Source organism: Coregonus lavaretus (genome assembly GCF_964263955.1).
Source record: "Coregonus lavaretus genome assembly, chromosome: 21".
Taxonomy (NCBI): Eukaryota; Metazoa; Chordata; class Actinopteri; order Salmoniformes; family Salmonidae; genus Coregonus; species Coregonus lavaretus.
In genome coordinates, this window is record NC_140008.1 from 14533548 (window position 1) to 14545536 (window position 11989).

At 41.7% G+C, this 11989-nt stretch overlaps 1 protein-coding gene across 1 annotated transcript; it reads left to right on the forward strand.

Moving 5' to 3' along the window:
- Positions 1-445: 445 nt before the first annotated feature.
- On the forward strand, positions 446-9342 carry LOC311148408 (uncharacterized protein). The gene is made up of 2 exons (XM_084185377.1): positions 446-657; positions 7006-9342. The coding sequence occupies exons 1-2, from the start codon at positions 480-482 to the stop codon at positions 8268-8270; spliced, it is 1443 nt and encodes a 480-aa protein (XP_084041503.1). The 5' UTR covers positions 446-479; the 3' UTR covers positions 8271-9342.
- The last annotated feature ends 2647 nt before the right edge of the window (positions 9343-11989 follow it).

Consider the following 11989-nt stretch of genomic DNA (forward strand, 5'->3'; position numbering starts at 1 on the left):
GATTATTGTCAGGAAACAGAGACCGTGGAGTATGTATTGCAACAGTGTGGGCAGTATCAGAGGGAAAGAGAGAGGATGAGATCTAGTATGAGGGAGAAGGGGATACAGGAAATTAGTTTAAAGAGTATATTGAGTAGAACGTCATTAGATATAGTCTCAAAGATGTTGTTATCTTTTTTAAGAGCAACGGGGCTGGCAACAAGGATTTAGTTTCTCCCGGTCGCTGGCCCACACTCCAGTACAGTAGGTGGCGGTAATGCACCATAATGTTGGATGCCAACCGCCGATAAACCCCCCACGGAAAAAGAAGAAGAAGAAGGAATAGGAGGGGTTCAGCCATAATTATGACTTTGTGGCTGTAGTAACGAGTGACGCATTTTTGCAACCGGATGCTTTTGTCGCTAATACCGGACGTGATGAAAACAACACAACGCGCTATCTATCTGGCTAGCTAGCTACTCAACTTGCATTTTCTACAAATGTCTAAAATACAGTTGTTGAGGGTTTTCCTCAACGAGAGATTAACAGCTGCTGCTGAGGAGATATTCGGGGTTGTTGAAAAAACTATAGCAGAGTATCAGGAGGAAGTTGTCCGTCTACAGAGGCTGCTCGACATTGACATTGTTCTTCAACCTGAGAAAAACCTACACAGAGCAGGTAGGCTAACTCATTACGTTTGTCTAACTAACTCAACCTTCATTTTATAGGACATTGGCGCAATGGCAAAGGTAGTTATTTTTGAGAAGAAGTTTAGGATTAGTCGTTCCACATGAAACCAATAAAAAAAGAGGAATATTTGGGCCGCACCCTTTCTTTATTTGAACGAAACTGTAGCTACATACATGTTTGTCCATGGTAAAATTGTCAGAATGTGAATATTGGATTTGAATGATCAACCATTCAAAAGGTATATTCACGCTCGGCACAGCACCTGGTTTCAGTCAGTCTCATTCCGAATCCTGACTTCCCCCTGTTATACTAAGCCATCGAAATCTTCCGGGGTGAAATTAGCGTCGCATACAGTAGACGTGCGCATGGTTCCCATACTCCACTCTGCTCGCTTTAACCGGACAAAAAGCTTCTCCTTTTTGGGCCACAAATGAGTCAAAACCCCATCCTTGTGGGTATTACTGCACTGTGGGTATTACTGCACTAGCTACGAACAAAGGAAAACTACTACAATGCTCGCTCGATTACCACTACCAAACGCAATTACCACTACCAAACGCACAGGAGAAGAGGAGATGCAGTTTTTTGCATTCATTTATATGGTTTCTTCTTTGTGGTTGTACAGTGCATTCGGAAAGGATTCAGACACCTAACCTTTTTCCACATTTTGTTACGTTACAGAATTATTCTAAAATTGATTAAATACATGTTTTTCCTCATCAATCTACACACAATACCCCATTATGACAAAGGAAAAAACCAGGTTTTTAAATTTTTTTGCGAATGTATTAAAAATAATAAACGACATTCCTTATTTACATAAGTATTCAGACCCTTTGCTATGAGACTCGAAATTGAGCCAGGTGCATCCTGTTTCCATTGATCATCCTTGATGTTTCTACAACTTGATTGGAGTCCACCTGTGGTAAATTCAATTGATTGGACATGATTTGGAAAGGCACACACCTGTCTATATAAGGTCCCACAGTTGACAGTGCATGTCAGAGCAAAAACCAAGCCATGAGGTCGAAGGAATTGTTCGTAGAGCTCTGTTATGACGAGTTTCTCTGTTATCTAGTACTTCAGGATGTAAGAGAATAGTTAAACACTTAGATGAAGAGTTGATTCATAGTTATTTAATAGTTACAGTACTGGATTCACATGACAAGTGGTACGGGCGTAGCCTATTGTCATCCGAATCACTTACATAGAAAACCTCTGTTTATATAATGCTTTCCGAGCTACTTCCATCCAACAGTTGCCAACCATTATTGAGTATCACTCATCTCCTACAATAGGATCCCCCTACATGGTATCGTGTGGCACCCTAGACAGGCTATTCCATCACGTACTCCATCTAAGATTAGCAGGTGGCCCCCAATCTATCTTGGCACGCAGACCTTCTGCCACCCACCAGTGACATAAATAACACATGGCATGTCCTTATCCTCTCTCCCACATACAGCTCATTAGTTTAAAGACATTAACAAATAAGCTCCGAGACAGGATTGTGTCAAGGCACAGATCTGGGGAAGGGTACCAAACAAATTCTGCAGCATTGAAGGTCCGCAAGAACACAGTGGCCTCCATCATTCTTAAATGGATGAAGTTTGGAACCACCAAGACTTTTCCTAGAGCTGGCCGCCCGGCCAAACTGAGCAATCGGGGGAGAAGAGCCTTGGCCAGGGAGGTGACCAAGAACCCGATGGTCACTCTGACAGAGCTCCAGAGTTTCTCTGTGGAGAGGGGAGAACCTTCCAGAAGGACAACCATCTCTGCAGCACTCCACCAATCAGGCCTTTATGGTAGAGTGGCCAGACGGAAGCCATTCCTCAGTAAAAAGGCACATGCCGGCCCACTTGGAGTTTGCCAAAAGGAACCTAAAGGACTCTCAGGCACCTAAAGGACTCCCAGACCATGAGAAATAGATTCTCTGGTCTGATGAAACCAAGATTGAACTCTTTGGCCTGAATGCCAAGCGTCACGTCTGGGGGGATGTTTTTCAGGGACTGGGAGACGAGTCAGGATCGAGGGAAAGATTAACTGAGCAAAGTACAGAGAGATCCTTGATAAAAACCTGCTATAGAGCGCTCAGGACCACAGACTGGGGCGAAGGTTCTCCTTCCAACAGGACAACACTAAGCACACAGCCAAGGCAACGCTGGAGTGGCTTCGGGACAAGTCTCTGAATGTCCTTGAGTGGCCCAACTCTCTGGAGAGACCTGAAAAGAGTTGTGCAGCGACGCTCCCCATCCAACCGGACAGATCTTGAGAGGATCTGCAGAGAAGAATGGGAGAAACTCCCCAAATACAGGTGTGCCAAGCTTGTAGCGTCATACCCAAGAAGACTCAAGGCTGTAATCGCTGCCAAAGGTGCTTCAACAAAGTACTGAGTAAAGAGTCTGAATACTTATGTAAATGTGATATTTCAGTTATAATTTTTTTTAACATTTCTAAAAAAACAGTTTTTGCTTTGTCATTATGGGGTATTGTGTGTAGATTGGTGAGGAAAATGGTTAAATCCATTTTAGAATAAGGCTGTAACGTAACAAAATGTGGAAAAAGTCAAGGGGTCTGAATACTTTCCGAATGCACTGTATGTGAGTGGGTGTGCGGTAGGACTGACCCCAATTAGTCGACTGGCCGATTTATTTGGTCGTTAGGCTTTTGGTCGACAGATTTTTTTTGTCGAGCAGTAACAACAACAACAACAACAACAAAAAAATATAGTACCATTCAAAGGTTTTTCTTTATTTTTACTATTTTCTACATTTGTAGAATAATAGTGAAGACATCAAAAGTATGAAATAACACATGGAATAATGTTGTAACCAAAAAAGTGTTCAATATGTTTTAGATTCTTCAAAGTAGCCACCCTTTGCCTTGATGACAGCTTTGCACATTCTCTCAACCAGCTTCATGAGGTAATCACCTGGAATGCTTTTCCAACCGTCTTGAAGGAGTTCCCACATATGCTGAGCACTTGTTGGCTGCTTTTCCTTCACTCTGCGGTCCAACTCATCCCAAACCATCTCAATTGGGTTGAGGTCGGGTGACTGTGGAGGCCAGGTCATCTGATGCAGCACTCCATCACTCTCCTTCTTGGTCAAATAGCCATTACACAGCCTGGAGGTGTGTTTTGGGTCATTGTCCTGTTAAAAAAACGAATGATAGTCCCACTAAGCGCAAACCAGATGGGATGGCGTATCGCTGCACAATGCTGTGGTTGCCATGCTGGTTAAGTGTGCCTTGAATTCTAAATAAATCATAGACAGTGTCACCAGCAAAGCACCCCAACACCATCACACCACCTCCTCCATGCTTCACAGTGGGAACCACACATGCAGAGATAATCCGTTCACCTGCTCTGCGTCTCACAAAGACACGGAGGTTGGAACCAAAAATCTCAAATTTGGACTCTAGACCAAAGGACAGATTTCCACCGGTCTAATGTCCATTGCTCGTGTTTCTTGGCCCAAGCAAGTGTCCTCTTATTATTGGTGTCCTTTAGTAGTGGTTTCTTTGCAGCAATTTGACCATGAATGCCTGATTCATGTAGCCTCCTCTGAACAGTTGATGTTGAGATGTGTCTGTTACTTGAACTCTGTGAAGCATTTATTTGGGCTGCAATTTCTGAGGCTGGTACCTCTAATGAACTTAACCTCTGCCGCAGAGGTAACTCTGGGTCTTCCTTTCGTGTGGCGGTCCTCATGAGAGCCAGTTTCATCATAGCGCTTGATGGTTTTTGCGACTGCACCTGAAGAAACTTTAAAAGTTCTTGACATTTTCCGTATTGACTGACCTTCATGTCTTAAAGTAATGATGGACTGTTGTTTCTCTGCTTATTTGAGCTGTTCTTGCCATAATAATAATAATTTTACCAAATAGGGCTATCTTCTGTATACCACCCCTTCCTTGTCACAACACAACTGATTGGCTTGTTAACGCATTAAGAAGGAAAGAAATTCCACAAATTAACTTTTAACAAGGCACACCTGTTAATTGAAATGCATTCCAGGTGACTACCTCATGAAGCTGGTTGAGAGAATGCCAAGAGTGTGCAAAGCTGTCATCAAGGCAAAGGGTGGCTACTTTGAAGAATCTCAAATATAAAATATTTTGATTTGTTTAACATTTGTTTTGGTTACTACATGATTCCATATGTGTTATTTCATAGTTTTGATGTCTGCACTATTCTACAATGTAGAAAATAGTAAAAATAAAGAAACCCTTGAATGAGTAGGTGTGTCCAAACTTTTGACTGGTACTGTGTGTGTGTATGCATGCATGTACAGTGCATTCGGAAAATATTCAGACCTTGACTTTTTCCACATTTTGTTATGTTACAGCCTTATTCTAAAATGTATTAAATAACTATTTCTCTCATCAATCTACAAACAATACCCTATAAGGACAAATAGAAAACAGGTTTTTACAATTTTTTGCAAATTAAATAATAATAATTGTATTCAATGAAAAACAAATAACTTATTTACAGTATCCAGAACCTTTGCTATGAGAACCTTTGCTATGAGACTTTCCATTGATCATCCTTGAGATGTTTCTACAACTTGATTGGAGTCCACCTGTAGTAAATTCAATTGATTGGACATGATTTGGAAAGGCACATACCTGTCTATATAAGGTCCCACAGTTGAAAGTGTATGTCAGGGCAAAAACCAAGCCATGAGATCGAAGGAATTGTCTGTAGAGCTTCGAGACAGGATTGTGTCGAGGCAAAGATCTGGGGAAGGGTACCAAACAATGTCTGCAGCATTGAAGGTCCCCAAGAACACAGTGGCCTCCATCATTCTTAAATGGAAGAAGTTTGTAACCACCAAGACTCTTCCTTGAGCTAGCCGCCTGGCCAAACTGAGCAATCGGGGGAGAAGTGCCTTGGTCAGGGAGGTGACCAAAAACCCTACGGTCACTCTGACAGAGCTCCAGAGTTTCTCTGTGGAGATGGGAGAACCTTCCAGAAGGACAACCATCTCTGCAGCACTCCACCAATCAGGTTTTTATGGTAGAGTGGCCAGACGGAAGCCACTCCTCAGTAAAAGGCACATGACAGCCCGCTTGGAGTTTGCCAAAAATCGGCTAAAGGACTCTGACCATGAGAAACAAGATTCTCTGGTCTGATGAAACCAGGTTTGAACTCTTTGGCTTGAATGCCACGCATCATGTCTGGAGGAAACCTGCCACCATCCCTATGGTGAAGCATGGTGATGGCAGCATCATGTTGTGGGGATAGTTTTCAGCGGCAGGGACTGGGAGACAAGTCAGGATCGAGGGAAAGATGAACGGAGCAAAGTACAGAGAAATCGTTGATGAAAACCTGCTCCAGAGCGCTCCGGACCTCAGACTTTGGCGAAGGTTCACCTTCCAACAGGACAACAATCCTGAGCACACAGCCAAGACAACGCAGGAGTGGCTTGGGGACAAGTCTCTGAATGTCTTTGAGTGGCCCAGCCAGAGCCCGGACTTGAACCCGATCGAACATCTCTGGAGAGACCTGAAAATAGCTTTGCAGCGACGCTCCCCATCCAACATGACAGAGCTTGAGAGGATCTGCAGAGAAGAATTGGAGAAACTCCCCAAATACAGGTGTGCCAAGCTTGTAGCGTCATACCCAAGAAGACTTGAGGCTGTAATCGCTGCCAAAGGTGCTTCAACAAAGTACTGAGTAAAGAGTCTGAATACTAATGTAAATGTGATATTTCTGTTTTTTTATATTTAATAAATGTGCAACAATTTCGATCATTATCATTATGGGGTATTGTGTGTAGATTGATGAGTGGAAAAAAACGATTTAATCCATTTTAGAATAAAGCTGTAACGTAACAACATTTAGAAAAGTCAAGGGGTCTAAATACTTTCCGAATGCACTGTACCTCAGATGTAAAATTGGGTCTAAGCTACAACATATGAGAAAATGAAGAAAAATCTCACACGTTTTTAGATCATAGATGTTAAATGACCTAACTGTTATTGAAAATTTTTTTTAAAGACATTTCAAAAATAGTTTGGCAACTGTTATCTTTTTCAGTGATTAAGAAAGATATGGTTGTCTCATGGTAAGGTGGGGTTTTGCAAAATGGGTCAACTTTGTTTTGGCGTTCAGGTCCAAAAATATATTTTCTGACCATTTCTGCCATGGGCAAACGTATGGAATGTTTTGTTAAAATCAAAAGGGGTGCAGTCAAAAATGTGATTGAATTAATTGAGAAAGACCCATTACTTTTATATTTGACTAGTAGAAGTTAATTATTGCAGGCATACCAGACAGGAGGTAGGTCTACAATGTTATTGAATTTTCTATTTCATCCTTTCTTCCAGACGTCCAACAGCTCACTCTCGCTGTCTCTGAAGAGGAGGTTCCCCCTGAGCAGCAGCACTGTGAGCAGGAGTGGAGCCCCAGTCTGGTGCAGGAGGACCCAGAGCCCACACAGATTAAAGAGGAACAGGAGGAACTCAGGACCAGTCAGGAGGAAGAGCAGATTCAAGGGCTTGAGGCAGATACCATAGAGTTCATATTCAAACCTGTCTGTGTGAAAAGTGACTGTGATGAGGACCCAACTCAGCTCTCACATCTCTATCAAGCCCCAAAGGAAGGAAACGGAGAGAGAGACACTCTACCCAATACGAAAACTGAAAAGATCAAAACAGAACCTGATGGAGAGATCTATGTAGAAGCAGAACCAACCGGTGTCTCTCAGCCTTTCTGTACAGTACATCCAGACTGTTCTGCAGATCAGAGTGAAAACAGTCAACGTGTCAGTGGTATGGAGACAGGAGGACTTCAGTCAGGTTTTAAGCCAGTCATATCAAAGAGAACAAAGATGGTAAAAGGACAAAGGTCCCATATCAATACTAAGGGTAGGGAATCTACACAGTTGTCCCTCCTGAAATCACCCAGTCGAAGTAATTATACTCGCTGCTGTTGTAAGGTGTGTGGCAAGTCTTTTCTTCAAATGGGTTCATTAGTTAAACACGTGCAAACTCATAAAAAAGATGAAGGTATTTGTGGTGTGTGTGGAAAATGCTTTCAGTCCACAGAAAGTATGAAAGATCACTTCCAAACTCACATTGCAGCTAGTTTTTGTTGTGATGTTTGTAGTAAAGGGTTCAGCAAGAACAGTAAGCTGATAGTGCACATGAGGATTCACACAGGGGAGAGTCCATATCGTTGTTGTCATTGTGGCAAAGGATTCAAACAGAATGGTAGTCTAAAAATACACATGAGAATACACACAGGGGAGAAACCTTTTTCATGCCCTGTTTGTGGTTCATGTTTCAGTCAGAATGGAGATCTAAAAATACACATGAGGATTCACACAGGGGAGAAACCATATAGCTGTTGTCATTGTGGCCAAGGATTCAACCAGAAGGGAAATCTAAAAACACACATGAGGACCCACACAAGAGAGAAACCTTATCACTGTCATGATTGTGGCCAAGGATTCAGCACTGGCAGCGCTCTGAAAAGACACATTATGATTCACACAGGGGAGAAGCCTTTTTGCTGTCCTGATTGTGGCAAGACATTTAATCGGAGTGGAAATGTAAAATTACACATGAGGATCCACAAAGGGAAGAAATAATATCATTGCCATTTGTGGCAAAGGATTCTCAGCACTAGTGGCCTTCTGAAATTCAACATGAGGATTCATACTGGAGAGAAACGGTATCATTAGTGACTGTGGTAAAGGAGTCTGCGCTGGCACCAATCTGAAATGACCATAAGGACTCGGGAGAGAATAGATATCCTCAATTTAGAAAATGCTTTTCCCAATCAGGTACATTAAATAACAATCAGACCACAATGAGAAAACACTGTCTTTCATTTCAAAATGATAGAATAGTCACTAGAGGAAGAACTTAACGGTGTGCTGTTTGGGGAAAGGTCTGAAGACAGAAAATTGAGCGTCACATTGTAACTTCCACCTGTGAGAGGAGATGCCCCTCAGAACACTATTCTTGGGTGAATAAGTTATGACTGAATTACTGCTTGAACGTAAGAACTCCCCATCACTGTCTAACAGAGCAGTTAGTGGATTTCTGAGAAACAGGAGTCTAGTTGTTAATTATAGGATGACACAACAGACATTTGGGAAACTGTCTTCCCTTTGTACATAAAACATATTTTTGTTTTTTAGAGTAAACATTTGTTTAAAATGTTAGTCTGCTACATTATGTACACTGAGTGTACAAAACATTGGGAACACCTACTCTTTCAATGACACGGACTGACCAGGTGAATCCAGGTGAAAGCTATGATGCATTATTGATGTCACTTGTTAAATCCATTTCAATCAGTGTAGGGGAGGTGCTGCAACTCAATATTAAGATGTTCCTAATGTTTGGTATACTCTGTATGTTTTGATAAAGTAGTTTTCCCAATATCAGTTACTTTGTGCTTATGTTTCCTCAAGTGTCCTCAAGAGCTGAAAGATTCCTACCATTTGTGTTATTACCTATGAGTTTGATGCCAGTATCCACTCTTTGAGGGAAAATACATTTTTATTTCGTTTTCCATGTTTTAACAAGCATTAAGACAATTGGTGTGAAACGCTCAAGTGGACCCATTCATATAAATTAGCCTTGTGAAATGTGTTTTTCTTCATCCAGAGATTGAATGTTTTTTTTTCCCACAACAGAATAAATGTTGATAACCTTGTTCATTAAGGTGTCTTTACCTGCTCTCTTCTCCATCTCTTTTGACAGTGTTCCATGATCAGTCTATCTTGTGTTGCTAGAAAGCTCCTTTAAATAAAACGTTTGAGATAAGTGAATTTTTAAAGATAATAAAATCAAACATTTATTTAGATGTTTCTAATCTAATCAGCAATCCATACAATTGATATACATTTTAAAGCACTTTAAAGGTCCATCAAGAAGCATTACATTTTTTCTCAATCTTCTCATGTGCACTGCATAATATTGTACTGTGTCATACTTCATTGAAGTTTCTTTCGAAATGCAGCTCCCTTCCTTGAACCCATCTGCTCTGAGAGGGTTGAACTAACGATAGCAGTACAACCTTTCTCGTATCGAATTACATACCCATCAGTTATTACGTCAAGGAAGGAGGATGCGCTTTGTTTGTAGGCTTTTTCAACAGTCTCCCACTCTTATCATAAAGCCGTATATTTACTGTCATTCAGTACACTAGCCGAATTGGCCATGTTGCACTGCAGTCCAGCAGGTGGACTATTCTAATTACACGACACACCGGATACTGTTGTTGCCACACAGACAGGGATGAAAACATTACCCAGTATAGTCACAGAACAATGAGGTTTAGTTGTGAAAAATCTTTGGTACAGTATGAAGACAGGCAGAAACTGCTTCTCCAATAGAAATCCCCGATCACACTTGTAGGTAACGAGTACTTTTGGGTGTCAGGGAAAATGTATGGAATAAAAAGTACATTATTTTCTTTAAGAATGTAGTGAGGTAAAAGTTGTCAAAAATATAAATAGTAAAGTACAGATACCCCAACAAAACAACTTAAGTAGTACTTTAAAGTATTTTTACTTCACTGTCAAAAGCATTCATAATCTTGGGGCGACGGGGGGAGCGGGTTTGCAAGATGCTATCATATCACGCAATTATACCATTTATAAAATGGTAGTATTTGATACACTGCCGATTTTGCAGGTTTTCCTACTTACAAAGCATGTAGAGGTCTGTAATTTTGATCATAGGTACACTTCAACTGTGAGAGACGGAATCTAAAACAAAAATTCAGAAAATCACATTGTATGATTTTTAAGTAATTAATTTGCATTTTATTGCATGACATAAGTATTTGATCACCTACCAACCAGTAAGAATTCCGGCTCTCACAGACCTGTTAGTTTTTCTTTAAGAAGCCCTCCTGTTCTCCACTCATTACCTGTATTAACTGCACCTGTTTGAACTCGTTACCTGTATAAAAGACACCTGTCCACACACTCAATCAAACAGACTCCAACCTCTCCACAATGGCCAAGACCAGAGGGTTGTGTAAGGACATCAGGGATAAAATTGTAGACCTGCACAAGGCTGGGATGGGCTACAGGACAATAGGCAAGCAGCTTGGTGAGAAGGCAACAACTGTTGGTGCAATTATTAGAAAATGGAAGAAGTTCAAGATGACGGTCAATCACCCTCAGTCTGGGGCTCCATGCAAGATCTCACCTCGTGGGGCATCAATGATCATGAGGAAGGTGAGGGATCAGCCTAGAACTACACGGCAGGACCTGGTCAATGACCTGAAGAGAGCTGGGACCACAGTCTCAAAGAAAACCATTAGTAACACACTACGCCGTCATGGATTAAAATCCTGCAGCGCACGCAAGGTCCCCCTGCTCAAGCCAGCGCATGTCCAGGCCCGTCTGAAGTTTGCCAATGACCATCTGGATGATCCAGAGGAAGAATGGGAGAAGGTCATGTGGTCTGACGAGACAAAAATAGAGCTTTTTGGTCTAAACTCCACTCACCGTGTTTGGAGGAAGAAGAAGGATGAGTACAACCCCAAGAACACCATCCCAACCGTGAAGCATGGAGGTGGAATCTTTGGGGATGATTTTCTGCAAAGGGGACAGGACGACTGCACCGTATTGAGGGGAGGATGGGTGGGGCCATGTATCGCGAGATCTTGGCCAACAACCTCCTTCCTTCAGTAAGAGCATTGAAGATGGGTCGTGGCTGGGTCTTCCAGCATGACAACGACCTGAAACACACAGCCAGGGCAACTAAGGAGTGGCTCTGTAAGAAGCATCTCAGGGTCCTGGAGTGGCCTAGCCAGTCTCCAGACCTGAACCCAATAGAAAATCTTTGGAGGGAGCTGAAAGTCCGTATTGCCCAGCGACAGCCCCGAAACCTGAAGGATCTGGAGAAGGTCTGTATGGAGCAGTGGGCCAAAATCCCTGCTGCAGTGTGTGCAAACCTGGTCAATACCTACAGGAAACTTATGATCTCTGTAATTGCAAACAAAGGTTTCTGTACCAAATATTAAGTTCTGCTTTTCTGATGTATCAAATACTTATGTCATGCAATAAAATGCAAATTAATTACTTAAAAATCATACAATGTGATTTTCTGGATTTTTGTTTTAGATTCCGTCTCTCACAGTTGAAGTGTACCTATGATAAAAATTACAGACCTCTACATGCTTTGTAAGTAGGAAAACCTGCAAAATCGGCAGTGTATCAAATACTACCAGTCAAAAGTTTGGACACACGTACTCCAGGGGGTTTTCTTAATTTTTACTATTTTCTACATCGTAGAATAATAGTGAAGACATCAAAACTATGAAATAACAAATGGAATCATG